At 42.5% G+C, this 16,170-nt stretch overlaps 1 protein-coding gene across 8 annotated transcripts in view; it reads left to right on the forward strand.

The window, feature by feature from the left end:
* The window catches only part of LOC118359624 (IQ motif and SEC7 domain-containing protein 1-like), a 246,958-nt gene that overhangs the window by 174,752 nt on the left and 56,036 nt on the right, over positions 1-16,170 (forward strand). Inside the window, exon 1 of one of the 8 annotated variants that reach the window (XM_052481995.1) lies at positions 8,801-8,867. The exons of 6 other annotated variants lie outside the window; for them this stretch is intronic. Coding sequence is in view for 1 of the 2 variants with exons in the window: in XM_035738181.2 (XP_035594074.1) it covers positions 9,133-9,197 (65 nt within the window). In the remaining variant the exon portion in view is untranslated. One more of the 8 variants, XM_035738181.2, reaches the window with a different exon arrangement.

A 16,170-nucleotide genomic window follows, 5' to 3' on the forward strand; every position in this document is an offset into this window, starting at 1 on the left:
AACAAACCCAAGGCTTTACAAATGGAGGGATTCAGGTATTCAGGACATGAATAATGTATCTCCTAATTTCCCCTTAATTTTTGAGATGCTTTCAAGCAAACCTTTTAATGAATATTTAAATACTAATGATCTGGGTCCCGTTGCAGTTGAAAAAAAGCTGAAACTTCCCAGGTTACCGTCACCAGTAAACTGATAGGCTGACAGTTTTCAGAGGTACATTCTGTGACCGGGGTTTGGACATAGTTGTTTTTTTCCGTTCAGATTTGCAGAGTTTTGGAAAAGAGAGGAGGTTAGAAACCGATTAGGATTTCCTTCAGTTAACAAATGTTTGAGGGCCTGACGCTGCAGTTTCCCCAAAATCCACCACAATGCTTTTAGCGGACAAACTGTAGCTGTCTGGCTGTCCAATAGAAGCCTGTCTTTAGGCCTATATTTTATGTTCATGCTACTCTTTTTTTTTTACAGTATCATTATATGAGGACCTACTGGACACACCTTTTAGGATCCCCACTCATAGATTAGAATCAGAATACTTCTGTGGCCTCACTGTTGTGTGAGCCTCTTAACAACGGTGTCTGACATCACTATAGGAGAGTCTAGAAGCTTGGCAAGTGAGGTTAATATTATATGGAAGATAAAAAGAGCCCTTCCCCTTAAGGTGAGATCTACTGTACCTCTCAAATCACAGTGATATGGTGTTCCTTATCTCAGCCTTCCCACCATTTGCATGACATTAATTTCCTCCTGTTAAATCCATAGCTTAACTCTCCATCTGTAGCAGATCTCTTAGGTGATGATGTCACTCAGTGCTAATCACCTTCTCGGTTATTATCTCCACTAGCCCTGTGGCTGCTGTCACTCCCACAGCTGGCCTTAATCATTTAGTACAGAGCACTTTTGCCTAAAACAACTTTACGTGAAATGAATTATTGTACTACTGTCAACGGCCAAATGAGAAGGTCGTTAAATGTGAAAAATCATCAGTCTTCTCCGTTTCAGAAGGAGCACAGAAAGTCATTCAGCACAGCTGTCATAGTCTCAACCTTTGCCTGTGTGTGAGTTTCAAACAGTCTGCAACTTCTGTGTGTGAGTTTTTCTCAAAATGAAGATGGTATAATTAAGCAAAAAGGCCCGAGGAGGTGTGGTATATGGCCAATATACCACGGCTAAGGACTGTTCATAGGCGAGACACAATGCAGATGGCCTGGACACAGCCCTTAGCCGTGGTATATTGGCAAAATATCATAAAGCTTTATTGCTATTATAAACTGGTTTCCAACGTAATTAGAGCAGTAAAAATACATGTTTTATCATATATACCCGTGGTATACGGTCTCATATAGCACAGCTGTCAGCCAATCAGCATTCAGGGCTTAAACCACCCAGTATATAATATATATTATTTGGCCATTTGACAGCTTGACACATCGCCTAGCCTCGCCACAGGGCAGACCTTGTTTTTTTCTGTCCCTAATCAAAAATGTAAAATGTACGATGCGGCAGGCAGGCAGTAAGAGAAAGGCTTACTTTATGCCCCGTGCCAACTCAAACAATGGCCAGCGCCAGTGCAGACGGCGAGGCAGGGAGGTGCTCCTCTTGGGCTCAATAGCACCAGTGTCTCTGGCCGCGGGGCTCGGATGCCACAGAGATACAGCGGGTACTACCAGGCCAGGACATACGAGGGCAAGGGAGCACACAGTAGGTAAGTAGATCTAGCAGGCCTCCAGCAGAACCCCAGGGCTGAGAGAGCAGACTATAGAGAGAGTGAGAACAGGACACGACACAGAGGGAACGTCTTGTCTGGAGAAGTGATTAGCTGGATGTGGTTGGGGAGGTGAGTGAGGGAGGGGGTTAGGCGGATGACAGAGAGTGGGGAGGAGGGATGAAGAGGATTTGTTGTTGAGGTGTTGTTTTGACCCTTTCACCCCACTGCCACCCTTAGTTCTTTCTCTGATTCTCGTTCTCCCCCTCTTTCTCGCTTACTCTATTCAACCTCCTTGTAATACTTACGTCGTACGTACATCCTTACAAAAATAATTGTGTATTTTTCACAGAAAGTTTGTCTGATCTCTGATACGACTGACCAATAATGCAATCTAATTCAACTGGCAACAGATGCTATTGTGAGCCGTACAGTCAATTTGTTAAATCAACACCATCATTAGATTTCACTTTGCTCTTGTGTGTCTGATTTGATTTAATAGACAGATGTACTTGTCAATCGCCCAAAACAAACAGGCCAGTTATTATATTAAGAGCATTTCACTCACACAGCTTACGTCTGGAATATAGATGATCAGGTTTCAAACTATTTTTGTAACCGTCAGAAGCAGACAGTTTTTACCCACCAATGTATCAAAGCCTTTGAAAATCAATTTTGGAGCCAGAGAAAGGAAGGAGAGGCGAGGGAGGCGTCTTTTACAACGTTTGGCCTCCGCTTTACAGACTGGAAGTCTGACTGATGATGGATTGGTCACCATGGTGTCGTTAGACCGCAAGTAGATGTCAGCACAGAGCTGTTGTTTGGTTCAAAGGGCTCCACATTGTTTGGCTGCGGAAGGGAAGTTGAGAAGTTATCGTTTTTTTTCCTGGAGAAATGTGTTTGAAATTTACAGCAAATGTTGGTTCCTTTTGATGCTGTTTTTTTTACATCACCTTTTGTTGTTGTGAGATGCAGTAATGCAACTGACTACTTGTCACACCCTGACCTTAGAGAGCCTGTTTATTTCTCTATTTGGTTAGGTCAGGGTGTGATTTGGGTGGGCATTCTAGTTTTCTATTTCTTTGTTGGCCGGGTATGGTTCCCAATCAGGGGGATCTGTCTATCGTTGTCTCTGATTGGGAATCATACTTAGGCAGCCTGTTTTCCACCTGAGTTTGTGGGATGTTGCTTTTGCTGTATAGCCCCACAGAACTTTACGTTGCTTTATATTTAGTTGTTTTGTCGGTGTTTCAGTATTAAATATCATGAACACTTTCCCATGCTGCGCTTTGGTTTCATTCATTCAACGACGGACGTAACAGAACTTCTATTTTCCATTCCCAGAAAATATGATGAGACTCGTTTGGTTATCACTGCATTGTCGGAACTAGAAGCACAAGCATTTCGCTACACTCGCATTAACATCTGCTAACCATGTGTATGTGTGACAAATACAATTTGATTTGATTTGATTTGGCCTGCATGTTTGGTATTTTCTGTTTTGATTCAATTCAACATGAATAAACATCATGCATTCTGTGAATCATAAGCGGTCATATCAATTGACCACCTCAACATGACATGGACAAATATGCCCCGTAAAAGCAGGTCAGTCTCTTTTTCCATCCCTTGAATCGTTCAATAACTGTCTCACCTCTTGACCCCATTCTCACTGAGATGGCTGACCTCTTTGTCTTATGACATCATGGTCATAGCTCAGCTCTCCCTCAGGGTCGCTATGTATGACTGTTTATAGAGACAACAGAGATGACTCCAATGTCAGTTCTGGCCAGCAGATGGCCCTATCAATCTGGAGGGTAGAGGCACACTGCAGGACCTGTGTGTCTATCTATGGGACAGCTGTGTCATGCACTCTGTGTCACTAGCCCTTAACCACAGATCTGAGATCAGATTACTACACCCCAATCCTTATTTAGCCTGTTTCAATGATCGGAGGCAAAGCCATGACATGCACTCCAGCTGCCATCTTGTGTATTTATATTCTCAGTGGTCACTCACAGTTGGTAATCTGAGCACAGTGCTGTATGTCATGGCCGATCATGAGGGATACTCTAACTGGAAAGGAAAGGGGAAAGTAATACTAGTATTGTGTCATATATCCTTGTTTTGCCCTCCAAGTAGGCCCATTGTAGTGTAATATCATCACTGAGAATTAGAGAAAGCCAATATTCTACTAGTCGTTTTGTTGCAAAATGTGGCATTACCAGAAGATTGTAATCTGTCATTGTAATGTACAGAACAACAGCACCACAGTGGGAGGTATTGTACCACAGTACCAGTTCTCTGTGGGTAGAGGCAGTGGTGTGTTGTTAATTTCTCTGACAGTGTGTTTACCATAGTGTAGTGTGTCACCTCTGATCTCACATGGCTCTGTTTTTAGCATGGCAGCACTGTGTTGTAGTGTGGTTTTGTTCAGGGGTGGGGCTTAGAGAGAACACAGAAAAATATGGTGAAGAGGACTGGAGGGTAAACATTTATGCACGGACAAACAAAGCTCCACTTTACACAGCTGCATTTTATTCGCAATAACAGGAAAAATAGGGTCTCTTTTTTTCTCTCTTTGTGTTACTAACAAAATGGTTGCAGTAAAAAATAGAACTCATGTACAAACGCACAGGCCTAGGATTGCATGGTAGACTTGACTTATTTTGAATTGTGTCGCCTTTCCATTCTTGTCCATTTAACTCTACTATCTGCTCACTACAGTGAATGTAGTGAGCAGCACAGTAGAGGTTGGGAGATCATCAATAGAGAGAGCTCGGCGTAGCAGCCCTCTCTGCATAATTGGTTGTGTGCAAAATAAGAATAACCTTAGTGCTGCTGGCGGCCAATTAAACAAATGATTTGCCTTTTTAATTGATGCAATCAAACTGCTATTTTGCTGCAGCGAGAAACAGGAGGAGGAGAAGCAGCCCGTCTATTTTACTTACTGTCACATACAATATATTGTCCCTATTCTTTGGAACTGTACAACATGACTGCCACGCTTCCCTATTCTAAATGTAGAGTTCAGGCATTACTAATGGATGTAGAGACACGTTGTTAAGACAGGCCCTTCAGACATCACTAGCTGATGTCTGATCTTTGATGGTTCCCTGAAGATCCAGAGGTAACACATCTGTTCTGGCATCGCTGCCAGCCAGGATGGGATTTGATGAGAAACGCTGCATATCCTTTCATTACTGTCAGTCCAACCTATTTATACATCTGCTTCCAGCTCCCGATTAGACACAGGAATCCTTTATTCCCCCGAAAAATGTGTTTGTTTCTTACTTTGAACGAGTTCCTAACAATTCACTCCAAATATCCCGGGCCCCTACTTCTGTTAAAACGCTGTCGTATCAAACAATGACATCACCAAGCTAATTGCTTCCAGACCGGGCAGATAGTCTGATTTTTATCATTTTTTCTGGTGCAGTGCTCACTGGCTTTGGCTTGGCCTCCCAAGAACGCAGATATGAGAAATGGTGCAAGACGTAATGTAGACAGAATAGTGCAGCACAACTCTCTTGTATACAATACGATCTCTGTGAGTGGGTCTCCAGGAAACTAGCTATCGCTTCAATGGAAAAACACTGGAGGTCTCAGGAATCTGCAGCACTGGAGCTAGGTGCCGTTTTCCATTTTCATTTATATTTTCTAACATTTTCTGAATGTAAGGCATTCATAACTCAGTATTATTCGTGAAGTGCTAGACTGAAATATGGAAATGGTCTGTGAAGCTACTAACCTTTCAGACAAAATATGCCATAAAGTGGTGATGTCCCAGACCCGCTATTCTTGCCAAGGCCAGGAGAGGGTGATGGACTGGGAGCTGTAATTCAGTCAGGTCATGTGCAGTGAGCTGGGGAGAGAGGGGTTTTTATGAGCACAGACAGGGCCCCCTGTTGGAATTCCCAACCATGACATCATTCCCATGGAGAGAGCTGTGCAGACGCTTGGAGAGGGGATATAGAAGGTTTTCCGACATATACACACAGAGCAAGAGAGAGATGGAGCAGGAGGTAGGTAGACAGAGGGTTTGTTCAGTGTTTAAAGTCAATACATATTTGTTCACTTTCCTTGTACTCAGTTTTAACAGTGCTTGGATGTGTTCAGCAGTTTATTCAGTGAGATAGTTTACATTGCTGTGGGGAAGAACACACTTGTATCATCAGCAAAACATATTTGAAAAGGTAGTTTTGATGCAGATCATTAATATAAACTAGAAATAATAGAGGTTATAGGTATCGATCCTTGTCAAACACCATGATCTCGGGGGGGTACTCCTTTTGAAATTGCATTTTGCATTCTTAATTTTCAGATAGTGCTGTCATTCTTTGAACTGTGTGACGTAGAAGTCCGTCACTGGCCGCGGGCAGCGTTTGGTTCTTTAACGCACGCACACATTCATCACTCCTCCCTGCTCAGTTATAAGTTAACAATGTGGGTCGACACACAAATTAACTTCTGTCTTAGTACATACATTTCACACTTGTCAGTGGTCATTTGTAGTATAAGTCAGATGCATTATACTTCTCTATGTTGTGGATGAGCGCGTTTTGTTTGTTTGTTTGTTCTGTTCGTCTCTATCTCTGTAGCTTCCGGGTATGCTGGATAAGGACCCGAGCAAAGGGAATTGGGCTGACTTTGTAGTGCCTGTCCCAAATAGGCTCATTAATGTAAATGGACATATTAAAAGACACCGTCAGTTTTGTAAATGTTATGTGGTGATATTGTTTAAAAAAACATGTTGCAATGTATATACTTTAGTATGTTTAGTTAAATGTAAAATGTATGTTTGACTAGGTAATTGCTTAATTCATTTGTGTTAATTGTTCTGAGGGGGGGGGCTAGCCCTACAAAAGGAGCCTCTCTTTCAGTTCATGGAGAGGCATTTTGGATTGAGCTGTGGATGGGGTAGTAGTGTTGTTGTTGTTGTTGTTGTTGTTGTTGTTGTTAAGCTGGCTCATAAAGTATATGTTTGATGGCAGTACTGTTGTTTTTGTTCCAGAATCACTATGTAAATAAACACCCTGACGCACAGAAGAACTTTTGCGTCTCCGCCATCTTTTTATTTTGATAGAGGTCAGGTTTTCCAGTATAGCCTTCTGGCCTGCTCTACGTGACAAACTGCTTATCAATGTTTTCAATTGAGGTCCTACATAAATGGTTCCAATAATGTTGAACTTGAGCCACACTGAGCCAGTCCTGATCTTATACAGATATAACCAAAAGTTCCGCTTGCTTGAGGCCGTATGCTTGTCCTTGCATATTAAACTCACTTCCCAAAAGTGTTAATCAACCATATGAAATCAAGTGATATTCACCAGACCCGTAATCATTTCTAACAAATCTAAGTGGCTCTGATAATGTAGCTTTCCATCTCACCACTGGACCACCAGACCGTAATGAAATCCTCCCCTCATATCAATTCAAATCTCCCTTCCAAACGAATGTCAGCATGGATTGTGTTTATTTATTTAGTATCTCTTGTGATGAAAGTATTGACTGCCGCTGCAGCCCGAGGGGCTTTGATAATATTCTGGACTCATTTTAAAATACCGGCGAACGCTTAGATGCTCTCGCCTTGGGTTTACCAACACGTCTGAATTACAACATAATGAGCATGTAAAATAGATTGAAAGCCGTTTAAGAGGTTGTGGGTTTTTGATACCGTTTTTCTTCTTGGTGTGGGCATTTTGTTTACTGTCGGGTCGTAACTAAACAGGGCTTCTAAACAATGGAAAGACTGCGTGACAGGTCATTCCTGTCAATTGAGTTGGGTGTCTGCTGCTGTACAATGTGTTGTCAGCTGTGGGGCTTCAGCAGCACTACGGGTCTGGGTCTCTGCTCCGTCTGAAATTGCTCCTTAGTCAGTCTGCCGTCTTCCTCCTGCAGCAGCACAGCCATCTGCTGTCTCTATAACCATTATGTTCCTCACCCGCCACTCAGCTAGGCTCACAGACACACATGGTAAAAAAAAATGCACATTTATTTCCTTGTGAGCTTCCTTCAGTTTCTCTTTCTCTGTGTCTCTCTGACTCCCTCCCTCTTTCTGTTTCTCTCTCAATCTTCCGTTTGAAGTCCCAGATGAAAAGGGGCCAAAGGAAGCAATAATTCTCTCCCCGGGGAAGCCCAGGGTCTAGGCTTGTAATTAGAGGAAATCACCACCTTCCTCCTGAGACGAGCATGTCAGTGATTGGTGTCCCCAGTAAACCCGACTCATCTGGGAACCATTTTCCCCATATTTCTGGTGCCTGTTGTCATTATCCCCCCAAAATACCCCTGACTGGGGGGCAGTTTGGCATTGTTCCCCCCATACCCCAATCCCCTCTCTTACTGGTTAATTGTTCTCGGGCCCTGTTCTGTCAACCTTAAGGAGCCTAGAGAGCACAGCACCATCGCAGGCAAGGGTATCTACTGGAGCTCATGCCTGACTGACACACTCATTCCATTATGGTGCAATGGGAGACATTCTAGGTGCTGCTTCATTATCTTCCTTCCATGACAGAGCTTGAAAGAGCTGAATACAGACACTACAGAGAACATCTTGAAATGGGAAAGTGAAAAGAATAGGTGATGAGAGAGGAATAGAGAAACTAAGAGGCTATACCGATACAGAAAGGCAGGGGAGGGGGACTGTACAGTAACTCTTATATCCTTTGGGATTGTGTTAGAGATCTGGAGGGAGGGAGAGGAGGAGCCTCTAAATTCATACTAAGAAAGACCTTTCTCTCTTCCTATTTTTCCTCATTGTTTATATGCAAACATTCAGTGCTGGACCCTGAAAGACTATATTAATAGAGGTGCTTCTACCTCTCTCTCTCATTCCCCCACTCTCACTCTCTCTCTGTGTGCCCTTCGTGGCTTGCTTCCTCTCCCTTCATCCCTTCCTCTCATGTTTTTTTCCCCTCCCTCAGATAGCATGACTTTATTTTATCTTTGTTGGTCGGTCATTTGTATTCCCCCCTCAGCGTTCTACTGAAGGAATTTCATCCCCTTTCCTCTCCCTAGCTACAGAACACACACCCCCTTCCCTGCTCCCGCCTCCATCCATACTGCTAACAGTCCAGCGTCTCCACCCACCAGCCCCCACTTCCACCTCACTCACACTCCTGAAGAGCTGAGGACAGACAGAGAGAGAGAGGGGGGGAAGGAAAGAGTGAGTGAAAGATTCCTCCATTCGTCTGTCAGTGGCTATACTGACTGCCTCTGCCACCTAGCAATCACTGCTAGCCCGCCTGCCTGCCATACATCCATAGGGAACTGCCTTGAGAAGGCAAAGCAATGGGAGTGTACTGTATGCTGCTAATGCAGTGCTATACCTAGAGGGCTAGGCGATGGCACTGTGTCCCATCTGAGAGGGATCCATAGGGAGAGATGGCTGGTAATGCTTGGAGCACCTCGTCTTGTGACTGCTAGCTAGCATGTGGTGTTTGCACTGTAACTCAGAGAAGACCCAGTCCTTACTGGAGCTGGAGCTGGACAGCTGGTAAGGCAGGGTGGTATAGAGTGAGTGAGTGAGTGAGTGAGTGAGTGAAGTGAGTGAGTGAGTGAGTGAGTGAGTGAGTGAGTGAGTGAGTGAGTGAGTGAGTGAGTGAGTGAGTGAGTGAGTGTGAGTGAGTGAGTGAGTGAGTGCATATATTTTTCTCCTGATCTGTTTGTCATCGGGTAAGGTTAGACAAGGCTAGTATATGGCAAGTGATCAGGCACAATGTTTCTTAAACAGAAATGTGTTTTTGTGTGTGTGTCTGTGTGCTTTTGTTTGTGCAACACAATCTCTGTATGCATGCTTTGATATGTGTCTCACGTTCTTAACATAGTGCTTTTCTAGTGACGTGCATAGCATATCCACATTACATGAGCCAGGGTAGATGACAGTAGTGCAGTTGTGATATTAGGTTCACGATAATGAATTCTGTGCTCCAACTTAATCGAATTGCATAGGTGTGGGGTGTGCCATTTCGATATCACCTCTTCTTTTTTATCAAAATAGGCGATTTTCACTTGGCCTCTTTGCATAACTGAATAGTTTGTTTGCAGCTTTACAGAATGTGATACATCAATACTGCTACAGTATAGTGTCAGTCTAACTGACATGTACAGGACCTTCAGAAAGTATTCATACAAATGTTATTACAGCCTGCATTTAAAATGGATTAAATGTATGTTTGTTTCTCACCCATCTACACACAATACCCCATAATGACAAAGTGAAAGCAAGTTTTTAGAAATGTTTGAAAATGTATTGAAATACAGAAATATCTAATTCAAGTATTCACACCCCTGAGTCAATACTTTGTAGAAGCACATTTGGCAGCGATTACAGGTGTGAGTCTTTCTGGGTAAGTTTCCACACCTGGTTGTGCAACATTTGCCCATTTTAGAATTCAGAATTCTTCAAGCTCTGTCAAATTGGTTGTTGATCATTGCTAGACAACTATTTTCAGGTCTTGACATAGATTTTCAAGTAGTTTCAAGTCAAATCTGTAACTAGACCACTCAGGAACATTCACTGTCTTCTTGGTAAGCAACTTCAGTGTAGATTTGGCCTTGTGTTTTAGGTTATTGTCCTGCTGAAAGGTGAATTCATCTCCCAGTGTCTGGTGGGAAGTAGACTGAATCAGGTTTTCCTCTAGGATTTTGCCTGTGCTTAGCTTCATTCTGGGTTTTTTTATCCTGAAAAATCCCCCAGTCCTAAACGATTACAAGCATACCCATAACCATTATGCATGAAAATATGGAGAGTGGTACTCAGTAATGTGTTTTATTGGATTTGCCCCAAACCTGTATTCAGGACCAAAAGCTAATTGCTTTGCCACACTTTCTGCATTATTACTTTAGTGCCTTGTTGCATACAGGATACATGTTTTAGAGTATTTTATTCTTTACAGGCTTCCTTCTTTTCACTCTGTCAATTAGGTTAGTATTGTGGAGTAACTACAATGTTGTTGATCCGTTTTCAATTTTCTCCTACCATAGCCATCTAACTGTTTTAAAGTCACCATTGGCCTCATGAAATCCCTGAGCAGTTTCCTTCCTCTTCGGCAACTGAATTAGGAAGGACGCCTGTATCTTTGTAGTGACTGGGTGTATTGATACACCATCCCAAGTGTAATAATAACTTCACCATGCTCAAAGGGATATTCGTCTACAAATAGGTGACCTTCTTTGAGAGGCGTTGGAAAACCTCCCTGGTCTTTGTGGTTGAATCTGTGTTTGAAATTCACTGCTTGACTGAGTGACCTTACAGATAATTGTATGTGTGGGGTACAGAAGTGAGGTATTCATTCAAAAATCATGTAAAACACAATTATTGCACACAGAGTGAGTCCATGCAACTTATTAAGCACATTTTTACTCCTTAACTTAAGGCTTGCCATAACAAAGGGGTTGAATAGTTATTGACTCGAGACATTTCCTCTTTTCCTTTTTAATTAATTAGTAAAAATGTCAAAAACATATATGCACTTTGACATTATGGGGTATTGTGTGTAGGCCAGTGGCAAAACATCTCCATTTAACCCATTTTAAATTCAGGCTGTAACACAATGTGTGTGTGCTGTATTTCTGCCCATTGTCATGAGTTGAAGGGCATTCCTGTGGAGTCACTGGCTGTGACTGACTGATGGGGCTGTTCTCTTATGGCTGGATCGTCAAGGGCAGGTGTGTAGTGTGGTGCGGCGGCTAATTGAATTATTAATTACTGAGAGAATGACTGTCTGGTTGTTAGCATCGCTAGACACATGACAACTGGCAGGTCTGACTGGGCCTGTACGTTGGTGGGGTGAGGACTGTACTGTAGCAGCCTTTTTTGGGAGTGCTTTGTGGATGACGGCCATATTGAGTGAGTGGTCTGTTGATGATGCACCACCACCAAGCCATCTCTTTCAAAAGAGACCGTTCTTTACTGCATCCGTCCTGTGCTCATGAATACCTTTGAGGCTCTTAGTTTAATACAGACTTTATATTTTTTTAATAATACAATTTAAGTCAAATAAAAAATCAACCCCTATAAGAGTTTTTAATCAGTAAATCAATCATGATGCGGAATGACTCATTCACATACAATGGGAAGTAAAGCATAGAGAAGTAAAATAAGGAATCGAGGCAGTCAGACAGTGAGTCACGTGGGCCAGGCTTGCTATATAAAGCAGGCAGACAGGCATTGAGGCATTCAGTTACTGTTGGATTGAACTTTAGAATGAGTGAAACAAGTGACCTAAGCGACTTTGAGCGAGGTATGATCGTCGGTGCCAGGCGCGCTGGATCCAGTATCTCAGAAACGGGTTCACTGATAATGGTGCGACAAATAGAAAACCAGTCAGCAGCAGTCCTGTGTGCGAAAACAGCTCGTTGATTAGAGGTCGAAGGAGAATGGCAAGAATTGTGCAAGCTAACAGGCGGGCCACAAACAGGTAAATAACTGGTGTGCAGAATGGCATCTCGGAACGTACAACTCGTCGGTTCTTGTCACGGATGGGCTGTTGCAGCAGATGCCAACACTGGGTTCCACTCCTATCAGCTATATACATGAAGAAGCAGCTCCAGTGGGCACGCCATCACCAACCCTGGACAATGGAGGAGTGGAAAAACATTGCCTGGTCCAACAAATCCCGGTTCCTGTTGTGTCATGTTAATGGCAGAGTTAGGATTTGGCGTAAGCGGCATGAGTCCATGGCCCCATCCTGCATCGTGTCAACGGTACAGACTGCTGGCGGTGGTGTACAACTGCGTGATGCAACAGAATTGTGGTGCGTATTAATGGTGCTGCAGGCAGATGAGGAGAAAGTTTGCACCAGAGACTGCGTGGTCACTGGAATTAAGGAAAAAAGCTTACCTGACACCATTCAGTTGAATCAATGAACCTAGAGCTGTGGCATTAGAGCCCATAACCCCCACCCGTCACCCTAACCCTCACACCACAAACAGTGTCCCCTCTCCAGTAGAGTAGACCACCAGCACATGTTCTCCAAACACAACAAAAACAGATGTTTTCTCTCTCCACTGCCAGCCAGTGACTCATAAATACAAAAGCAAACACTGGGACTGGGACTGGTGTTCTGTCTAGACAGTCATTCCTCATTCATTAGACGGTGTGCCAACGTTCCTGCTAGCTCGGCCACTGAAACTAAAGTAGGAGACAGTTAAAATTAAGAAGTCAGAATTAAAGTAGTAAAAATCACGACTATGATGAGGCCGATGTCAACTACATAACGTCTACTGGAAACTCTCCTAACGATCCCGTCAGTTAACTTGGCCGGCTCAGCTAGACAGTTTCCAGCTGTACTACACTGTACATTCCAATCTGCTTCTGTATACTAGCTCTCATTATTGAACCTGAAAGGAGAAATGTATCTCAATTAGGCTTGTGGTATCTTTCAATGATTTTTGTAATCTATCACAAGACATCTAATGGCCCTTTTGGGTACTTTAGGTGATCACAGGTGTCTAATTATTTCCTACCCTCTGTGTGGCCTTATCACATGTAAAATATATGGAATAGTGAAATGTATTTCTGTCTGTAATAAAGCACTTTTGTGGGGAAAAACTCATTCTGATTGGCTGGGCCTGGGCCTGACTGCCAAGTGGGTTGGCCTATCCCCTCCCATGTCTGCAGCCCTGCCCAGTCATGTGAAATCTATAGATTAGGGCCTAAGGAATATATTTCAATTGACTGACTTCCTTTTATGAACTGTACCTCAGTAAAATCTTTGAAATTGTTGCATGTTGCATTTATATTTTTGTTCAGTGTATAGATATGAATAAAACATGTAAAAGTTCAAGTATAAATTACAGAAGTTCATTTCGGATTGATTGACATAGATTTTCTGTTAATTACCAAAATTACTGAAGATTCCGGTAGCTTTGGTAAACTACCAGTACATTTGCGACCCTAATTTGAATGTTGTTTATAGCCATGTTGCTGTGTGGTCTGTTGAGCTTTGACCTCCGAAACGTTTTTACACATCTGCGTCTTTGTGGACCACAGTTTGTGTTTGTATTTATGAGCTCTCTGAGTCACTGGCTGGCAGTGGAGAGAGAAAACATCTGTTTTTGTTGTGTTTGGAGAACATGTGCTGGTGGTCTACTCTACTGGAGAGGGGACACTGTTTGTGGTGTGAGGGTTAGGGTGACGGGTGGGGGTTATGGGCTCTAATGCCACAGCATGACTTATGGTGTCTGGTGAGCTTTTTTCCTTAATTCCAGTGAAGTACAAAAGGCTAAACGAAGAAAGGAAGGACATTCTGTCATACACCAAGCTCAACATAGTCTTGACAAAGATGAGCAAAAAAATACTATAAAATAAATAAAACCAATACTGAGCTATATTGTTTAAAACAAATGGAATTATATTATTTTATGATAATACAATTGCACAGAGAAAGACATTTTATTTACAAAGTAATTAAAGTAAATCTCAAGATAATGTTCAAAATTCTTGCCCCCGCTGTTTTGGATACTCTAGCACCCTCCCGTTGCGAGGGTAACGACACTGAACCTTTTGACTAAAATGTTTTATGAGATTGGAGAGCACATTAGGAGGATCTGAGACCATTCCTCCATACAGAATCTTTCCAGATCCGCTCTTATGATCTGCCCTCCTCAATTCAACCCACAGGTTTTCAATGCGGTTTACTTTTCAGAGAGAGAGATTTTGTGGTCAATTAACCATTTCTTAGTGGATTTTGATTAGTGCTTGGGGTTATTGTCGTGCTGGAAGATCTACTTGTGACCTAGTGACAGCCTCCTGGCAGAGGCAAACAGGTTTTTGGCTAAAATGTCCTGGTACTTGGGGAAGTTCACGATGCCGTTGACATGGGCCCCAGGACCAGTGAAAGAAAAATAGCCCCATAACATCAAAGATCTACTACCATATTTTACCATACTGTAGGTATGAGGTACTTTTCTGAATATGCTTCTGTTTTTCAATGCCAAACCCACAGTCTGGATTTGACTCCCTCCCCAACCCTTCAGAATGCATACGCATTCGGACACAATCGGATCGTCTGATTGGTACCAGAAACCGAGGGGTTGGGCCAGAGCCAGAGTACCTGTGGGGAAAGCGATGTTTTGAGAATTCGTCATTGGCTTTGATACTCTGATCAGTTAGAGATGATCCAATCGCTGTTGACATTGTTTTGTACAACTCCCAAACATCACCACAAAGGACTTGATGATGGACTTCAATGATGGCAGATTCAGACTGAAGTATGTAGTGATGGTAGCGATCGATAGAGCAGTGGAAGAATTCAGTAGGTCGTCAGGAAACTGGACCTCCTTCAGCCTGCACGTCATTAGCAGTCCACTATTCCCAGAACCCCAGTGGATGTGACTCCTCTTTTCCGGGAAGGCGTGATTTTTGCTCCCTCTGGACTGTGTGATGGAATAAGCTGAGGCCTTTGCGTGTTTATCAGTATATGCAGAGAAAAAGGGAGGAAGGAGAGAGAGCGGGACAACCCACCGCTGGCTCCCCAGCTGAAAATCACTATCAGCTGAACTGACACCCTCCTCCAGTCCTTCCAGATCCAGACCAGGAGGAAAGCTAGGGATCGTAGACCACCATTCCTGCTTTTAGTTTGCTAATATAATAAAAGACAAGTCAAACTTGATTTAAATTCATGTGGAAGGCAATATGAATCTCTCATTTGGGAGATGTTTCTATATCACTTGATTAATTGCCTTTCCACTGGTTTAAGCTTTCTTTTATGGTGGTTTGTTAATCCCCATCTTATCTGACCACTGGCGAAAAAGGTACCCAATTGTCATACTTGAGTAAAAGTATAGATACCTTAATAGAACGTTAGTCAAGTAAAAGTGAAAGTCACCCAGTGAAAAGTCTTTGGTTCTAAATAGGTTTAAGAATCAAAAGTAAATGTAATTGCTCAAATATACTTTAGTATCAAAAGTAAATGTAATTGCTCAAATATACTTTAGTATCAAAAGTAAAAGTATAAATCACTTCAAATTCCTTATATTAAGTAAATCAGACAGCACCATTGAATTATATATACATATTTTACAGATAACAAGGGCACACTCCAACACTGACATAATTTACAAGTGATGCATTTGTGTTTAGTGAGTCTGCCAGATCAGAGGCAGTAGGGATGACCAGGGATGTTCTCTTGAAGTGAATGAATTGGACAATTTTCCTGCTAAACATTCAACACGTAACGAATACTTTTGGGTGTCAGGAAAATGCATGGAGTAAAAAGTGCAGTATTTTCTTTAGGAATGTAGTGAAGTAAAAGTTGCCAAAAATATGATTTGTGAAGTACAAATAACCCAAAAAACTACTTAAATAGTACTTATTTTTAGTAAAATATTTTTACTAAAGTACTTCCACCACTGTATCGTGTTGGCTGATAAGGACACAGTGGATTTTTTGTCCTAACTCAAATAACCAAGTGTAGTCTGTAGCTGTGTTGTTATTAAAACCTCTCTCCTGGAGTTACAGTTGA

The sequence above is a fragment of the Oncorhynchus keta genome, chromosome 27 (assembly GCF_023373465.1).
Source record: "Oncorhynchus keta strain PuntledgeMale-10-30-2019 chromosome 27, Oket_V2, whole genome shotgun sequence".
Classification (NCBI taxonomy): domain Eukaryota; kingdom Metazoa; phylum Chordata; class Actinopteri; order Salmoniformes; family Salmonidae; genus Oncorhynchus; species Oncorhynchus keta.